Here is a 20355-nt window from a genome sequence, read left to right on the forward strand (position 1 = left end):
GTGGCCACGCAAGATGCGTTGTGCCGCCATCTTCTCCTCCATTCATCAAGATCCCTCTCTCGGTCTCATCAGTGTAGTCCAAAGGAAAGCATATGAAGCAATACATGTGGCACCAGCTTGGCTGCAGGAGCTGCCGGAAAGATATTCAATGCTGTCCAGGTGCCTCAGGGGCTCCACTCCAGATTTGCCATCAGCGTTTATTCCCATAGCCTTCATCTTTCTCGAGTCTGCCCACAAGGCAGTGGGGTTATTTACCCATAGCTAGGGATCTGGTTCATGAGCACCAGGGCGTGTCTACACACCAGTAGGCCTTCATGCTACATGTACAGGGGCCAGACCATGTCCCCCTCCTCAGTAGTGCAGCCTGAGTCCAAAAGGAGTTCAGTTTCCGTATGTCGCCAGCAAGGAGACATTACAGGAGGCTTACTGTTGGACAGGCTATAGCCCGGCAGGGAGAGACTTACACATTGAGCTCCCCTTTTTGCAAGACTGTCAGCCAGCAGCGGAAGCTGAAAGTGAGAGCAACATGCACAACCCACTACACTACCACACTAGGTGCATTTAACTTACCAAAGTCATGGAATTCCCAAATTTTGTCCCTACTTGGAGCCTTTTTAAATTCATCTCAATAACTACATCGGAAGAGTAATATGTTTTTTACTGGGTATATTGTGGATTGATGAACAATTCTGTCACAAAACTTCATAGTATTTCATAGCACACTAGCAAGTGGGTGAAGCAATAGTCCATTAAAAAGAAATGGAAGTCACCACTGAATTCATATCTGCCCACAAAGCTCCAGCAATCTCTGGTTTAAATCAGTATGTCAACACTACACTAGAAACATCAAATGACATCAGCTTTGACAGTAAAGTATCCAATTTGAAAGTGTTTTATCAGGTGGATACAGTAAATTCAAATCCATTAAGTATGATCTTCCACCAAGCTAAAATAACATAAGCAAGCAGAACTGTCTCTGTGTCTCCCTCACTCTCTCTCTCCCAATGTTCTTCATTTATTCCTGAGGCAGGGTGAATTAAGTTATTAACTAGATATCTTGGACTACGAGGGTGAGAGATGAAGGCAGCTCTAGATTTTATCATATTGTTTGGTTGGGAGATTAGATGGAGAAGCAGTTCATATTCCTTGCAGTTAATTCATTACAGAAAATCACTTTAGCCTCTCAATAGCTTACCTGACAATCTGGGCTAAATTAGAAGGCATAATGTTGAATTCTTGAACTACACAGCTGGCTAAATTGAGCTAGAATGGTGATAGGGAAACAAGTGCTCCAGTGATTTTAACAAGGACAATGATTATTTAGGGATCTTCCCTCACCCCGACTCTCCCAGGTAATAATGAAAAGTTCAATGACTGATATTTACCAATTGAATTACATTCAAGTAAATTTCAAGCTCTTTCCAAATTCCTGCAAATTCTTTAGAAATTCAAATATTCTTGGACAAACATCAATTCTCCCTTATTTACATCTGCACACAACTGGTTTAAACTAGTCAAGAATAGTTACAGAAATCCATACAATATGGATGCACAACTTTAAAGGTATTCACATTCAATTTTACTACTTTTAAATACCACACCCCTTGGTAACAGCAATTTAAAAATCCAATCATTGGAAGTTAGCAATAGCATGAGGTCCAGTTTTCTACATCCTAATTTTCAGATTTAATATTTAAGCCCAAAATAGCTTAATGAGGACCTTTGTTCAAAAATTCATTCACACAATAACAGAGACAAACAAGATACTTAGCCTTCCTTCAGTTATCTAAATAATCCCAATTCTGGTCACAAGAGGACAGGGGAAAAAAATCTACAGTGTTACTCAGTCCATGTAGATAATGTGGACTGAGTTACAATAGACCACATAGACTTACTTTGGTAACAGTATGTATAACAACACACACAAAATGCTGGAAGAACTCAGCAAGTCAGGCAGCATCTAAAGAAATAAATAAACAGTCGACATTTCAGGCCAAGACCTTTCTTCAGGAAGATGCCAGGATAAAAAGATGGTGGGGAGGAGGAGAATAGCAAGAAGGTGATAGGTGAAGCTACACTGATGGTGAAGATAAACAGCTGGAGAAGGAATCTGATAGGAGAGAAGAGCAGACCATAGGAGAAAGGGAAGGAGGGGACCCAGGAGAGGTGATAGGCCAGAGTAGAAAACAGAGGTGGGGGGGGGGGTTTACTGGAAGGAATAAATTAATATTCATGTCACCGGGTTGGAAGCTACCCAGTCAGAATATAGGTGTTGCTCCTCCACCCTGAGGGTGGCCTCATCATGATACAAGAGGAGGCCATGAACCGACATGTCGGAACAGGAATGGGAATTGGAAATGAAGTGTTTGGCCACCAGGAAACATAGCAAATAGGTGCAGGAGTAGGCCACTCGGACCATCGAGCCTGCACTGCCATTCAGTATGATCATGGCTGATCATCCAACTCAGAACCCTGTACCTGCTGTCTCTCCATACCCCCGATCCCTTTAGCCACCAGGGCCATATCTAACTCCCTCTTAAATATAGCCAATGAACTGGCCTCAAATGTTTCCTGCGGCAGAGAATTCCACAGATTCACCACTCTCTGTGTGAAGAAGTTTTTCCTCATCTCGGTCCTAAAAGGCTTCCCCTTTATCCTCAAACTGTGACCCCTCGTTCTGGACTTCTTCAACATCGGAAACAATCTTCCTACATCTAGCCTGTCCAATCCCTTTAGAATTTTATACGTTTCAATAAGATCCCCCCTCAATCTTCTAAATTCCAGCGAGTATAAGCCTAGTTGATCTAGTCTTTCATCATATGGAAGTCCTGCCATCCCAGGAATCAATCTGGTGAACCTTCTTTGTACTCCCTCTATGGCAAGAATGTCTTTCCTCAGATTAGGGGACCAAAGCTGCACACAATACTCCAAGTGTGGTCTCACCAAGGCCTTGTACAACTGCAGTAGAACCTCCCTCCTCCTGTACTCGAATCCTCTTGCTATGAATGCCAGCATACCATTCACCTTTTTCGCCACCTGCTACACCTGCATGCCCACTTTCAATGACTGGTGTACAATGACGCCCAGGTCTCGTTGCACCTCCCCTTTTCCCAATCAGTCACCATTCAGATAATAATCTGTTTTCCTGTTCTTGCCACCAAAGTGGATAACCTCACATTTATCCACATTAAATTGCATCTGCCATGAATTTGCCCACTCACCTAACCTATCCAAGTCACCCTGCATCCTCTTAGCATCCTCCTCACAGCTAACACTGCCGCCCAGCTTCATGTCATTCCCAAACTTGGAGATGCTGCATTTAATTCCCTCGTCTAAATCATTAATATATATTGTAAACAACTGGGGTCACAGCACTGAGCCTTGCAGTACCCCACTAGCCACCACCTGCCATTCTGAAAAGGTCCCGTTTATTCCCACTCTTTGCTTCCTGTCTGCCAACCAATTCTCTATCCACATCAATGCCATACCCCCAATACCGTGTGCTTTAAGTTTGCACACTAATCTCTTGTGTGGGACCTTGTCAAAAGCCTTTTGAAAATCCAAATATACCACATCCACTGGTTCTCCCCTATCCACTCTACTAGTTGCATCCTCAAAAAATTCTATAAGGTTCGTCAGATATAATTTTCCTTTCACAAATCCATGCTGACTTTGTCCAATGATTTCACCGCTTTCCAAATGTGCTGTTATCACATCCTTGATAACTGACTAACATTTTCCCCACCACCGATGTCAGGCTAACCGGTCTGTAATTCCCCAGTTTCTCTCTCCCTCCTTTTTTAAAAAGCAGGATTACATTAGCCACCCTCCAATCCTCAGGAACTAACCAGAATCTAAAGAGTTTTGAAAAATTATCACTAATGCATCCATTATTTCTTGGGCTACTTCCTTAAGCACGCTGGGATGCAGACCATCTGGCCCTGGAGATTTATCTGCCTTTAATCCCTTCAATTTACCTAACACCACTTCCCTACTAACATGTATTTCCCTCAGTTCCTCCATCTCACTGACCATCGGTCCCCTATTTCCAGAAGATTATTTATGTCCTCCTTAGTGAAGACAGAACCAAAGTAGTTATTCAATTGGTCTGCCATGTCCTTGTTCCCCACGATCAATTCACCTGTTTCTGACTGTAAGGGACCTACATTTGCCTTAACCAATCTTTTTCTTTTCACACATCTACAAAAGCTTTTACAGTCATTTTTTATGTTCCCTGCCAGCTTTCCCTCAATCTTTTTTCCCTTTTCTAATTAAGCCCTTTGACCCCCTCTGCTGGACTCTGAATTTCTCCCAGTCCTCAGGTGTGCCACTTTTTTGGCTAATTTGTATGTTCCTTCTTTGGAATTGATACTATCCCTTGTCAGCCATGGGTGCACTACCTTCCCTGGTTTATTCTTTTGCCAAACTGGGATGAACAATTGTTGTAGTTCATCCATGCGATCTTTAAATGCTTGCCATTGCATATCCACCGTCAGCCCTTTAAGTATCATCTGCCAGTCTATCTTAGCTAATTCACGTCTCATACCTTCAAAGTTACCCTTAAGTTCAGAACCTTTGTTTCTGAATTAACTATGTCACTTTCCATCTTAATGAAGAATTCCACCATATTATGGTCACTCTTACCCAAGGGGCCTTGCACGACAAGATTGCTAACTAACCCTTCCTCATTGCTCAATACCCAGTCTAGAATGGCCTGCTCTCTAGTTGGTTCCTCGACATGTTGGTTCAGAAAACCATCCCGCATACATTCCAAGAAATCCTCTTCCTCAGCACCCTTACCAATTTGGTTCACCCAATCTACATGTAGATTGAAGTCACCCATTATAACTGCTGTTCCTTTATTGCATGTATTCTAATTTCCTATTTAATGCCATCCCCAACCTCACTACTACTGTTAGGTGGCCTGTACACAACTCCCACCAGTGTTTTCTGCCCCTTAGTGTTATGCAACTCTACCCATATTGATTCCACATCCTCCCAGCTAATGTCCTTCCTTCCTATTGCGTTAATCTCCTCTCTAACCAGCAACGCTACCCCACCTTTTCTTTCCTGTCTATCCCTCCTGAATATTGAATATCCTTGGATGTTGAGCTCCCATCCTTGGTCACCCAACTATATCATATTCATTAATAACTATCTGCACATTCAATTCATCCACCTTGTTACGAATGCTCCTTGCATTGACACACAAAGCCTTCAGGCTTGTTTTTACAACACTCTTAGCCCTTACACAATTATGTTGAAAAGTGGCTCTTTTTGATTTTTGCCCTGGATTTGCCTGCCTGCCACTTTTACTTTTCACCTTACTACTTTTTGCTTCTACCCTCACTTTACACCCCTCTGTCTCTCTGCATATGTTCCCATCCCCCTGCCACGTTGTTTAAATCCTCCTGAACAACAGTAGCAAACACTCCCCCTAGGACATTGGTTCCAGTCCAGCCCAGGTGCAGACTGCCCTGTTTGTACCAGTCCCAACTCCCCCAGAACTGGTTCCAATGCCCCAGAAATTTGAATCCCTCTCCCCTTGCACCATTTTTCAAGCCACGTATTCATCCGAAATATCCTCCGATTTCTACTCTGACTAGCACGTGGCACTGGTAGTAATCCAGAGATTATTACCTTTGTGGTCCTACTTTTTAGTTTATCTCCTAACTCCCTAAATTCACCTTGTAGGACCTCATCCCTTTTTTTTACCTATATCGTTGGTACCTATGTGCACCATGACCACTGGCTGTTCATCCTCCCACACCAGAATGTCCTGCAGCCACTCAGAGACACCCTTGACCCTTGCACCAGGGAGGCAACATACCCTCCTGGAGTCTCGTTTGCGACCACAGAAATGCCTATCTATTCCCCTTACAATCGAATCCCCTATCACTATAGCTCTCCCACTCCTTTTCCTTCCCTCCTGTGCCACAGAGCCACCCATGGTGCCATGAACTCAGCTGCTGCTGCCTTCCCCTGATGAGACATCTCCCCCAACAGTATCCAAGTAAGTATATCTGTTTAGCAGGGAGATGACCTCAGGGGACTCTTGCACTACCTGCCTACTGCTACACTGTCTAGTGGCCACCTATTCCCTTTCTGCCTGTGTAGCCTTTACCGGCAGTGTGGCCAACTCACTGAACGGCCTATTCATGACTTTCTCAGCATCACTGATGCTCCAGTATGAATCCAATCGCAGCTCCAGCCATTCAATGCTGTCTGCCAGAAGCTGCAGCTGGACACATTTCCTGCACACATAGTCGTCAGGGACACTGGTAGTATCCCTGATTTCCCACATGCTGCAGGATGAACAAACTACAGGGCCAATCTCAGCTGTCATGACCTACCCAATATGTTGCCTCAACTTCTGAAATGTGGATGTGGAACGTTGCCGACTCCCTCGGAAGTGGTATGGGCCTCACTGGGAGCAAGCTCCTCCTCAGTCTCTGCTCACTTCAGCCAAAGCCCTTTCACTCCGCTACCACTCACTCCATTGCCCGCCAGATAGGAAGGTCCTCTTTTTTTTTTAAAAATGCTCGGCACTCACCCGGCTGATGTCATGCGTCTGCGCAGTGGTACCGCTCTTTCCCTTGGAGTTGTTAAAACAACTATTCCTACAGCCCTAGCTCACATAATGAGCTACAGCCTCGCCACCTTCCTTGCTTTAAATAAAATACCGCTGCAGACTGTTCTCCTTTTAAAGGAACTTACCCGGCCTTACCTCACTTAGAGCGAAGCTCGTCCTCAGCCTCTCGAGACAAAGCCTCCCTACTCTGTCTCCCACTACTCCGTTGCCCACTCCGTCAAACTGCTCTCTTTTAAATACTCCCGCTGCCTCACAGTCCGACTTACACGTGCTTTACCTTTACCTTTTGGGAATCCTGCAGATGGCCTCCCAAGTCCCTTTGCACTTCAGTTTTTTGTATTTTCTCTCCATTTAGAAAGCAGTCAGCCCTTTCATTTCTTCAAAGTGCACGACCATACACTTCCCAACACTGTATTCCATCTGCCATTTCTTTGCCCATTCTCTCAAGCTATCCAACTCACTCTGTAGCCTCTCAACTTCCTCAAACTATCTGCCCCTCCACCTATCTTCATAATATCTAAAAACTTTGCAACAAAGTCATTAATTCCATCACCCGGCATATGTCAGATTCACTTTAGAGCTGAGTACATGCAGAGTAACCATCAACTGCTTATTTCCATATTAAATCCAGAATACTTGAGAGCCAACATAAAAGGTTTCTAGAACAGTGTATAAGTATGCATGCATTTAACTCCTGAAAAAACTGATTTTGATTTTTGCAAAAATCTCTAATATTGTGATGCACAGTGAATATCAGAAATCCATTTTTTTACCAGAAAATATTTGATCATAAATAACAAATGTTTGTTTAAATATGCAATATGATATTGAAAACTGATCATCTGAAGAGAAAGATTTTGTCAAACTGAAAAAAAATCTTTTCTCGAATATACTGGAAAGTGAAATATCAGTAACCTAAAGTCAAAATTAGGGTATCTAACCTTTCCATATAAGCCACAACATGAATTATAGACTGAAATTGGATTTAACATTGCTTAGCTATAGATTAATTATTCATATTAGAGGTTCCATTGTGTAATTATGAGTGCAAAGCAAAAGTAAACCATTTTTCATATTAAGGAGATTTCATAATACTCCATCCCACAGTATTATACACATCCTCACTGGAAAAGTGAATTGCAGTTTAAACTGCAATATGCAGCAATTTACTGGAAAATAATTCAATGGTTAAACTTAATTCTTAAATGTTTCAGCACAGAGGTGTCTCTACAGTTTCTCAGTTCAGTAGCGAATTCTGCATTCCAGTAAAAGCTGAAAATGTTGTCAATGGAGTATGAGAATAAAATTACAAAATATAAAGATTTTGAGCACAGATGGCTGAGGAATCCAGTATACTGTATCTGCCATGCAAAGCCACCTATACCAAATCCTTCCCAATTTAAGAATTTATATAATGTCTACCATTACCACCAGAATGTCCCAAAATGCTTTACAGAGAATCAGAAAGTTTGTAAGCTGGAGAGTTTACTTTTGATCTCAAATTCTGCCCATAATTCTTCATTTTCTTTTTAAACAATGATTTCTGGCTTAATTCTTTTTGGCATAGAATTCCTTTGGAAGGAAACTTTCTTCATCTCCCTGCTAATCCTTCTACCAACTGCTTTCAATCTACCCTATTTGCGTATTTTACTCCTCTGCCCAGGGAAATTCTTCCTCTATCCAGATCCCTCAAATTTTATACAACTCAAATATAACCCAAATTATTTCATCCCAAAACAATATTTTTGACTATATTTTCTTATAGCTCCAGTCTCCTAGCCTTCTGCAATTTTAGTGCAATCACATTTTTCCTGCAAGGTGACTAGCTTTCAGCCAAATGTTTTTTGAACAATCTTCTAACCCGACCTTCTCCCAACATTCTAAAGCTTTTATTCTTCCCTTCCTTTACACCTAAACCACATGGGTAATATTCCTAATCTGCATATATTCTAATTCTTTTAAACATATATTTTTATGTATTTAGATTTAAGTCATATTACAATGGAGCATACACTGAACCCCACTGACAACAGCCAATCATTACCTGCTGCTTCCTGTCACAGTCAATTTTGGATCAATGCTGCTTTGGATCTAAATTCTTGAATTCTATAGGCCTTTTATATTTTTGACTAGCCCATGACAGATCAAAAATTTTACTAAAATCTATTTAGACATTAATTACAGTGACCCATTCAACCCAGGTGACCTGATTAAAAGAATTAAGTTAGCCCAATACAATTGAGACATAAGGGACTGCAGATGCTGGAATCAAGCTGCATCTGTGGAGGCAACAGGGTGGTCGATATTTCAGATTATGACCCTGCATAAGGACGGAGGTGAGGGGGAAGAGAGACACTAACTGTCGATAGTAAGTGGAACCAAACGTGGGGTGGGGATTGGGGTAGTGGAGACAGTCGGTGGGCGATAAGTGAAGACGGATAAGGAAACAAGAGGGAGATGGAGTCAACTGGGGGAGGAGGAAGTTCCAGACCAGATAAAGGAGGGATTATGGGTAGAGGGAACCAGAAGGGGAAGGGGATAGGAAGGGTGATGGGCAGATGGAAATGGGAAATATGATAAAGGGGGAAGATGTGGATGTGTTGTTCCTTTATTTGCGTGAAGTGAAGACGACAGGGGAGATGGGTTAGTGTGGGAAGGGGAAATTAAATGATATGCAACCAGATAGGAAAATAACCATTGCGCACACATCGAGTACCAAATGCAATAGACAAAGATACAGTAGGTTATGTGAATTGCTTCTTCGCCTGGAAGTGAGAGGGTTAGGTGCACACTAGGGAGAATGCTCACTGGCCAGGGGGCCAAGGATGAGGAAAAGAATCAACAGGTGATGAGACCTTCTACCCCGAGGGTTAACTACCAGATGCAAAGACAAATGGGATGAAAAGTAGCCCCCTACTCTTTAAGATATTTTCATGCAGCCATGAAGACTTGCCCACAATCGCTAACACTTTATTTACAACGTCTATCCATAGTACAACACTGCCAACACACTCCTACCCCTCTCCTATATTACCTGCAATGTATTTTTTTAAAATATACTTAACTACAATACAAGAAAGAGCACAACCAATTTGAGCACAGCAAGATCTTGTACACAAAAATAAGATCATGATTTACTGCACGGATAAGAACGTGGGTCGAGGCTGGTATATTTTTGCACTTGATCAGAAAATTTCTTTGGAGATTAGTTAAAAGAACAATATTCACGGAAATATAATAGGAAACTATACAGTACTAGTTCAACGAATAACAAATGGGAGTTTATAATGAACCATGAAAAAGTTCAGATTGAAATGTGAAGTTAGAATCAGCACGGACATTACAGGCCAATAAAGTACTTGTATTTTATTCTATTGGCCATGCAAATTGATGACAATCTTATTTCAAGACTGAATGTCTAATTACCAATTCAATTGCAAAGATACAAATAAAGATGCCAAGGTAGCATGAAATGGTATATATTTTACAATGTTATAAACTCCGCTAAATTGGAGCATTGAAATAAATCAGGGTTTGAAAAGGCCTCGAGAGGTCCAAGATCTAGGACAGAAATTATAAAGACAGATGGACGTAAGCAGTGGGTCGTTTAAGGCGGACAAAGGCCACGGTAATACTGTATTATCGCAGATGGAAACGAAAACAGTTAATGGTCAGCAAGAACCAAACTGCAGTTTGTGGGGTACAATCGCCCGGCGCACTGTCGATGCTCCGTTTGTTCCTCCTCCCACATCAAGGATGGCCAAACCAGCTACAGTGGCTGGTGAGACAAGTGTACCCGAGTCACTGGCAGCACAATGCCCCCCGAACTTTTGGCCATGTCCCTTGGAGCATATGGGAGGGGGGACAGCCGGGCCGCTCGGGGCCCGCCAAGCAGCGCGCGAACACAAGCCGCTTTCGTTTTCGGTTGTTCACCCTCCTCCCCTTCCCTCAGCCGGCCTCCCGATGCCTCACGCAACCCCGGCGCTTAAGCCGTCAAGTTACAGCGGACTTCAGTGAACCGGTGAAACTGAGGAGAGGGGGGGCCAGTGGAGTGGAATCAGCCGCCATTACGCGGCTCCGGACCCCGCCATGCCGAAGAAGCTGGCGTGCCAGCAGCGCGCCGATGGCAGCTTCCGCACCGCCGGGCGATTGCTCGGCGGTTTCCAGCCTCGGAGGCCGAGACGCCGCCTCGTATCAGTGTTCAAATTTGCTATCTGTGGTACTCCTTCAGTGGTAAAGGGGGATTCTCACCTCCACCGCACCGGTTGTATCGGGACATAATAACACACTCACTCTTCCCTCTGCCCGTTCGCCATTAACTGAGGGCGAATCCCGTCCCGCCTCCGCCGTTTGCGCATGCTCAGCGGACGGCGCGCGCATCCGGGGCTCCGCGCGCCCGCCCCCGCCGCGCGTGCCTCCGAATAGACGGCAGTTGGGGATGGAGATCACGTGCGCTGCCCGCTCGCGCGCCTCCATGTTGATCGCTGCCCCTTTCCTTTTCTTACCCCTCACCTTAAAACATGCTCGCCTGCCCAAAATGGCTTCTGCCACGGCGCAGGAGTCGGAGCGATAGGCGTGCGTCTCCTGACTTGTGGTTTCAGGGTCGGCGGCGTCGGGGAGGCCGAGTTAGCGCCTGACGTCTCGGAAGCTCAGCCGAAACTGGTTGCGGCCAGTTTTTGCGCGCACTGCAGTTCTGCCCTGCGCCGCTGCGGGGTTCGCACTGATTTAACTCTCATCCTTCGCTCATAATCTTCTGGCTACACTTGCACATCCTCTATACTTAAACGTGCAATTGCAAGCATTAGCAATTAAACGTCTGAAAGCTATTTTTTATGTAACCGGAGCAAAGATCAGTCTGCACGGTGACAACAAGTACCCAAATTATTTCTCTGCAATTAACCCATCATTTTATTTGGAGTGCTCTTACCCATGGAAACATACCATGAGATAGATGAATCGCCCATTGATTTGTCTTCCTGTCACGATTCTGAGCCGGCGGATTGAGATTCACAGGAACCTTTTCAGATTGATTTATCGTTTGCGTCAACAACCGGCAGGACTGGGGAGAGAGCAGCCCTGAAGGTCAGATTGCTGGAAATGCTCAGCTGGTCAACCAGCTTCAGTGGAGAATGTTAAAACTCCTTCATAAGCCCTGATGCAGGGTTCCTTTCCTCCCGTCCAGAGTTCAGACAATCTTGGTAAATTATCACCAAAGCCTCTATGCCATTTCCTTCCATACCCTGGGATGCATTCCATCAGGACCAGGGGACTTGTCTATCTTCAGGCCCACAAGTTCGCTCAGCACAACCTCTTTAGTGATAGCTATTGTATGGAGGTCCTCACCTCCCATCGCACCCATAACATCTCTCTTTGGCATGTTAAATATGTCCTCCACAGTGAAGACTGACACCAAATAAGTCATTCAAAGCCTTTGCCATTTCCTTATTACCCAATATCAGTTACCCCTTCTCATCCTCCAAGGGATTTACGTTCATTTTAGCCACTCTTCCACTTTACATAATTATAAAAATGTTTACTATCCATTTTAATGCTTGCTTAGTAGTTCTTTGTTGCTTTTTAAAGTTTTCCCAATCTTCCAATTTCCCAATACTCGGTGACTTTGTACGCATGAGCTTGTAGTTTGATGCCTTCTTTTATTTCCTTAGTTATCTCTGGCTGGCTCTCCCCACCCTTACTGTCCTTGCTTTTCACTGGAATATACTTTTGTTGAGCACCGTGAAAAATCTCTTTGAAAGTCTTCCACTGTTCCTCAACTGTCCCACCATATAGCCTGTGTTCCCAGTCTACACTAGCCAAATCCTCCTCATCCCTTTGTAGTCTCCATTGTTTAGGCATAATACATTGCACCCTCCAATTATATGAGAAACTCAATCATACTGTAATCACTCTTTCCAAGAGGATCCCTAACCACAAGATTGCTAATTTTACCTGTCTCATTGCACAGGACCAGATCCAAGATAGCACGTTCCCTTGTAGGTTCAGTAACATGCTGTTCAAAAAGCCATCACAGATGCACTTTATGAAGTCCTCCTCAAGGCTGCCTCGACCAACTTGATTCACCCAATCTACAGGCAAGTTAAAGTTCCCACGATAACTGCTTTTCCATTCTTATATGCCTCAGATATTTCTGTTTATTGCCTGTGCCACTATAATGTTATTATTCAGTGGCCTATAGACAACTCCCACTAGTGATTTTTTCCCTTTACTTTTCCTAATCTCTACCCAGATGGATTCAACATTCTACTCCTTAGATCTTATTTTGTCACTCACTATCACCCTGATCTCATCTTTAATTAAGTGTGCTACCCACCCTCCCTTACCTTCCTGCCTATCCTTCCATATTACCTGATATCCTTGGATATTTAATTTCCAATCCTCTCCACCCTGCATCCACGTTTCTGTATTGCCCACTAAATCATACCTCTTAGTACTGATTTGTGCCACAAGTTCACTAACCCTGTTTAGAATACTACAGGCATTCAGACACAGTGCGCTTACACTAAATGTGCTTTTAAAATCTTGTAATCTTTTACTCTTTTGTATTTGACTTTTCTTTACTCCACCCTTATTTTTCTCTTTTTTTATCTTTTGCTTTTACTTTATCCACACTTTTCTCTTTTACTTTATCTATACTTCTCCAATCTGTTGAACCCACCCCCTACTATTTAGTTTGAAGCCCTATCCACAACCCTAGTTATGTGATTCACTAGGATCCAGGTCCCATCACGGTTCAGGTGGATCCCTTCACATTGGTTCAGCTCCCTCCTTCCCCAGTACTGGTGCCAATTTCCCATGAATTCAAACCCACTTCTCCCACACCAATCCTTAAACCACGTATTTAACTCTCTAATCTTCTTGACCCTATGCCAATTTGCATATGGCTCAGGTAGTAATCCAGAGATTACCATGTTTTTGGTTATGCTTTTTAATTTAGACCCTAGCTGTTCAAATTCCCTCAGCAGAACCTCTTTCTTCATTCTGACTGTGTCGTTGATACCCACGTGGACCACGACAATGGGATCTTTTCCCTCCCACTGCAAATTCCTCTGCAGGTCAGATAAAATGTCCCAAACCCGGGCACCAGGCAGGCAACACAGCCTTCAGGATGCTCTATCCTCGCGACAGAGAACACTGTCTATTCCCCTGACTATACTATCCCCAATTACCACTACATTTCTCTTCTTTCCCCCCTCTTAAATGGCTCCCTGAACCACGGTGCCACAGTTAGGTTGCTCATCCTTCCTACAGTCCCCACCCTCACACAGGGAACAGGAATCTCAGACCTGTGGGACAAGCTCAAGGGCTGAGGCTCCTCCAGCACTGTCTCACTACCCGCCTCACTTGCAGTCACACCATCTTGTCCCTGATCATAGACCAAATGGGGGGGGGGGGCAGAGAGAGAGAAAAAGAGTAATGGGGGACAAGGAAATGACAGATGAATTTAATATGTACTTTGCAACAGTCTTCACTGTGGAAGAAACTAGCTGGATGCCAGAGGTCCAAGAGTGTCAGGGAGCAGGAGTGCTATTACAAAGGAAAGAGTGCTAGGCAAAACTTAAAAGTCACCTGGACCAAATGGAATACATCCCAGAGTCCTGAGAGAGGTTACTGAAGAGATAACGGATGCATCGGTCATGATCTCTCAAGAATCAGTTGATTCTGCCACGGTCCTAGAGGATTAGAAGATTGCAAATGTCACTCTACTCTTTAAGAAGGGAGGAAGGCAAAACAAAGGAAATTATAGGCCTGTTAGCCTAACCTCAGTGGTTGGGAAAGTGTTGGAGTCTATTATTAAGTATGTGGTTTCAAAGTACCTGGAGACTAATGATAAAATCAGTCAAAGTCAACAGGGTTTCTGTAAAGGGAAATCTTGACTGACAAATCTGTTAGAGTTCTTCGAGGAGGTAACAAGCAGGGTGGACAATGGAGAGGCAGTGGATGTCATTTACTTGGATTTTCAGAAGGTGTTTGATAAAGTCCCACACGTGAGGCTGCTTAACAGGATAAAATCCTATGGAGTTACAGGAAAGATACTGGCATGGATAGTGGAATGGCTGACAGGCAGGAGGCAGTGAGTGGGAATAAAAGGAGCCTTTTCTGGTCGGCTGCCATGACTAGTGGTTTTCCTCAGGGATCAGTATTGGGACTGCTACTTTTCACATTGTTTGTCATTGATTTGGATAATGGAATTGATGGCTTTGTGGCAAAGTTTGCAGATGACACAAAGATAAGTGGAGGTGTAAGTAGTGCTGAGGAAGCAATGCGATTGTAGCAGGACAATAAATTGGAAGAATGGGCAAAAAAGTGGCAGATGGAATTCAGTGTTGGGAAATATACAATAATGCATTTTGATAAAAGGAACAATAGTGCGGACTATTATCTAAATGGGGAGAAAGTTCAAATATCGGAGATGCAGAGGGGCTTCGGAGTCCTTGTGTAAGACTATCAGAAAGTTAATTTACAGGTTGAGTCTGTGGTAAAGAAGGCATATGCAAGGTTGGCATTTATTTCAAGGGGAATAGAATATAAAAGTAAGGATATAATGCTGAGGCTTTATAAGACACTAGCCAGGCCGCACTTGGAGTATTGTCAACAGTTTTGGGCCCCACATCTCAGAAAGGATGTGTTGTCATTGGAGAGAGTCCAGAGGAGGTTCAGGAGGATGATTCTCAGAATGAAGGAGTTAAAATATGAGAAGCATTTGGCAGCTTTGGGCCTGTACTCACTGGAATTTAGAAGAATGCCTGCGGATCTCATTGAAACCTACTGAAATGCTGAAAGAACTAGATAGGGTGGATGTGGAGAGGATGCTTGCTATGGTGGGGGTATCCAGAACTAGGGGGCACAGCCTCAAATTGAGGAGTGACCCTTTAGAACAGAGGTCAGAAGGAATTTTTTTAACCAGAGAGTAGCAAATCTATGGAAATCTTTAGTAACTCTGCCGCAGACTGCAGTAGAAGACAACTCTGTGTATATTGAAGGTGGAAGTTGATCGTTTCCTGATCGGTCAGTGCTACAAAGGATAAATGGTGTATGGGGTTGAAAGTGATCCGGAATCAGCCATGATGGAATGGTGGAGCAGACTCGATGGGCTGAATGGCATAATTCTGCTCCTATATCGTATGGTCTTATGAATTTCTATCAGTTTAGGTGAATATAAAATATTGTACAGGTAGGAAATGGTCACTGGTATAAATACTATTTACCACACACCCGCCTCCAACAAAACTATGCAGGGCATAATATAAATTAAAAATTAATGGGTATTTTAAGAAAGTTTTTGCAATTACAGGCAATTGTAATCATCTCATATCACAAAGAAATGGAATTTGCAAAGGCAGCCACAAGGATGAATTAATAAACAAAATTTGGAATTCTTTCTAAGAGTATTATGTTGATAAACCAGACTGCTTCAGATGTGGTATGATGTATTGAGACAGGATTAATAATTTCACAGTGAAGGATTGCCTAGGAAAGTGTGATTGTAGCAGGTAGAATTTCACATTCATTTTCATAGTGAGGAATGTGCGCCTGAAACTTGTATCCTAAACTTAAAGGCAAATATAATGTATAAAGTCATGGTTGTCTAATGCGGTTTGGGAAAGCAATGGGTAATAGGCTGATTACATTTAAGGAAATATTTCAGAAATCTCAGCAATGGTTACGTTCCATCAAGAAAGAAAGGGCTTCACAGTAAGGTCTCATCATCCACGGCTAACTAAATTTACTAAGGTTTCGCATTAAAAGAAAATGCATAAAGTACTCTGTTGCTGGGATTAGTAGCAGGCCTATAGTAGTTGGCAAAATTTTATAAACCAACAACGTATGACTGAAAATGATAGGCCTATAAAATAGAATATGGAAAAATTCTATTGAATAATATAAAAACAGTCAGTAAAAATTTCTGTGTGCATCAAGCAAGGATAGACGCTGAATCAATTGGTGATTCCCTTCATAATAAGATGTGGAAATTAAGAATGTGAAGTAGGGATGTGACAGAGATCCAAAGTAGTTATTATTATCAATCAATAATTATTTTAGTTTGGTCTTCATGATAAAAGCCAAATAAAACATCGCAATGATAATAGATAAAATCAAGGAACCATACAAATACTGCACAGATTTCTGAATGGACAATGAACCAACCCATGAACACTACTTCACAACTTTTGCTCTCTTTTTGCACTATTTATTTAATTTAACTCTTTTAAATACAGTAGATTCTGGTTAATTGGACTATCAGTTAATCGAGTAATTTATTATTTGGGACAACTCTTAAAGAGTAAAAACTCATTGAGAAAACAGCCAAGATTTCCCTTCATTTATTTGGAAAACCATGCCGCTTAATTGGGGCAGACTACTGTCGCCAAACTGTTTCCAGCTAGGGTCAGTCACATGAACTTTATGGCTGTTAGATACTACAATGTACTTAGAGCAAACAGTTTTTAAATAGCATCATTTGCACATACTTGTATTCAAAAAATAGTGATTTTTGTCACTGATACTTAGTAAGAAATAAGCAGTAAAGCAATTTAAAATTGTTTTGTTCACTGCAGTTTCAAGCATTCAGGCTTGGAGACGCCAGAAACGGCCAGGAGTGAAAATGGAATGATTTCTCTTCTTCAAAAAGATAGAAACTATAAAGAATTTGAAGGTATCAACAATCATCTGGAATGTTACAATGGAGAATTGGAGGATGCAATCGTCAAAAGCATTGTGTGAAGGCAGTCCAATCTCTGCAGTAGGCATCTGCTACTCTCCCTGGTTTAGTCTGCCTGTCAAAGTGATGGACCAGGGCATGGCTGCTGACACATGCAAACAGTTATTTGAAGCCACAGGTGAGAGCTGGGTGTCCGGTGGGGACCAAAGGTGAATGCACTGACCCAGAATGGGCACAACAAACTCCTTCACCAGAGGTGCTACTACCCCCCCCCCCCCCAGATGCTCCATACACACCAGCGACACTGGATGAATTCCTCCATCAATGACTATTGGGAACTATTACATGGTTTTATAGTACTGTAGTAACATGGGTTGTGTTCTAATTTGTTCTGTATTTCATTTAAATACCTCATTTGTTGCTCAGCTAAAAGGTAGTTAATCTTTTAAACTATTTCCATGAAACATAATTGGGCCAAAATGTACTGGTCCCGATACGTCCCAATTAACCAGAATTCACTGTATTTCTTTTTGTACTTATAGTTTCTAAAATATATTCCACTCTACTGCTGCCACAAAACAACAAATTTCACAACATAGGTTAGTGATATTAAACTGATTCTGATTCAGGATGGAGGAGCTTAAAACAAGCTCTAAAACTAGAAAAAAATGTATAAGCCAAATGAATGGGGCTACAGGCCAATGAATCTCCTGATAGTCAGTATCCCAGGGCTAAAGAGGAAGTGGCAGCCAAGACAGTGGAAATGTTGCTGATAATCTACCAAAGTTCCTGGGGTTTTGGAAAGATGCATGTAGGGATACTACAATACAAGAAAGAAGGGAGGCAGAAAGTAAACTGACAACCTGTTAGTTTAACATGTGTCACTGGGAAAACACGAGCAACTATTACTAAAGAGCAGGACATTTAGAGAGTTATAGGGCATTCAAGTAGCATGATTTTACTAAAGTGAGATTATGTCTGACAAATCTCGAGGATGGATCAAATAGTTTGGATAAAATGCAAGCAGTCTTTAGCTCATTGAAACCCTGTTTACTGCACTCTTTAAATTCAATTAGATCTTTCTCGTGTGCTCCCCTCAAATTTACCAGGTTCATGGGAAAATTTGTTCCGTGTAATTTTAAAAAGGCGTCGTTGGGTGTTAATAGTTCTGACACCACCAAATTTATCAGCATGCCAGATTAACTTCATGGGTGTACTGGTTAAAGAGGAAGCAAGTGGCTTTGTTTCATTGTGTATAAAATATATTGCTGGCACAGTAAGTGTATTTATCTGAATGTAAAGGCATGTACTAATATATTCTATTTCCTGTTTACATTTTTATGAATAAAATTTATTTTGAAATTTAAAAGATTAATGGAGTTATATAATACTTCTTAACCACAGAATTGCTGCTTTCAACCTTTTGGTGAAAAATTACAAAAGATGTTAGCACATTATGCAAAAGGAGTCAACTACATTCACTCACAAAAGCAGACAGGACTTGGTTTAAGGCATTTTCCAAGTGACAGCACCCCCGAAGACAGAACTATCCTCACATATCAGCTTAAAATCTTTGAACTCAGGTCCGTATTGTGGGACTTGAGTTTGACAGACACGGAGATGAGCATGCTCCTAGTGGACCTACAGAGTGTGATTTAATGCATAATCGCCATTATACATCAAATCATCTACTGTCTACAATTTGGCATGTTATTTGATGGATCGCTAAATTTTTTTGCAATTAAATTGTTTTATATATATAAAAAATACATTGTTCTGGCTGGAGGCCACCACACCAACAAAGCATTCACTTCCTCTAAGTAACATTCATAAGCACATTTTCTGCAGATTGACCTTCTTTGCTGGATTCTGGCAGTTTATTAAAATAAAATCAGGAAATGCTGGAAGTACTTAAACTCTTTTGGAACAAAGGCAATGACAAGCAATTTTTAAAATCCTTGAATTAAAATAACTAATAAATTGACTAATGTAAATCAATAAAATTAATATATTGTTATAATTCCTCTTAAGACATATCCAGTCTACAACAATGGAAAATTTACATCTGTCTAGTAATTCCATACTCAAGGCACTGTAAGGTGCTAATATTGGTCAGTGACTGCAACTGTTTGATCACTGGGAGTTTTGCTATTTGAATGGTTCAATCAGGAGGAGGCCCTAGTACAGTACTGGGAAACTGCATTTCACAGTAATGACCTGTCTTATGGACCCCCAGGGTCCTAGTGTCCTTCATTGTTCGTTTTCATTCGACAACTTAATTAGCCTTTTTCATGACCAGACACAGTTTCTAGAAAGAGCTCAGGAGGTTTAGTTTTATTGGTAAGGTGAAATGCTGTGAAAGGGACAATGAAGACGTATCAAGAAAGAGAGTGGAAAGGAAGCCTGTAATGAAAATTTTCGGAATGAATTTACTATGCAAGACAGTGAATGATGCATTCCTATGTACATGTAGTAATTTCATTTAAAAAATAATGATGGTAAACCTGCTAAATGTTTTCTGTTGCTTCTCTGTGAAGATGGGAGCTTCGTATTGCTTTTAATAAAGTTCAATTTACTTTGTAAACTCTGATCATTTAAAATTTAACACAATTATAAAACCTATTCTCTCCATTTAGGAATGGATGCAAATGCTGTCTGCAACCTGTTAACTCTCACAAACAATTTGTCCTGGTCCCACCACATGGATACCTCATTGAAAAGGACACACCAGCGCCAACTGGTTGTGAATGCAGCTCAGTCCATCCCACAAACCAACAGCCCCTACAGTAACTCCATCTACACTTTCTGCTGCCTCAGGAAAGCAGCCAACATCTCCCCCTGTTATTCTCTCATCCACCACATGTGAACAATTTAATCTTAAATCATTGAAAATAACTTCAAAGTTCCAGTGACGTCATCGTTCAGAATGGCAGCTTAAATCAATAGCTCCTCTGGAAAAATGCATATTTTGCCCCATTAATCCATCAAATATAAGATCTTTCGAAAATATCTGAATTGATAAAGGGGGCAAGAATGGGGAAAAAGAATGGAGATTAAAAGAAGCACCACTACGGAGCCTATG

General features: G+C 42.0%; 1 protein-coding gene and 1 long non-coding RNA gene across 2 annotated transcripts in view; one reads left to right on the plus strand and one right to left on the minus strand.

Annotated features, from left to right (window-relative positions):
• LOC140201494 (serine/arginine-rich splicing factor 7-like) overlaps positions 1-10951 on the minus strand; it is a 33760-nt gene extending 22809 nt beyond the window's left edge. Inside the window, exon 1 of the mRNA XM_072265687.1 lies at positions 10844-10951. Within this exon, the coding sequence (XP_072121788.1) occupies positions 10844-10871 (28 nt within the window). The 5' untranslated portion in view covers positions 10872-10951. The remainder of the gene's footprint in view (positions 1-10843) is intronic.
• A 456-nt stretch (positions 10952-11407) lies between these two features.
• Positions 11408-19958, plus strand: LOC140201495 (uncharacterized). The gene is made up of 3 exons (XR_011886880.1): positions 11408-11674; positions 17170-17451; positions 19910-19958. It is a non-coding gene; the product is annotated as an uncharacterized lncRNA (long non-coding RNA).
• The last annotated feature ends 397 nt before the right edge of the window (positions 19959-20355 follow it).

Source organism: Mobula birostris, chromosome 8 (genome assembly GCF_030028105.1).
Source record: "Mobula birostris isolate sMobBir1 chromosome 8, sMobBir1.hap1, whole genome shotgun sequence".
NCBI classification, from domain to species: Eukaryota; Metazoa; Chordata; class Chondrichthyes; order Myliobatiformes; family Myliobatidae; genus Mobula; species Mobula birostris.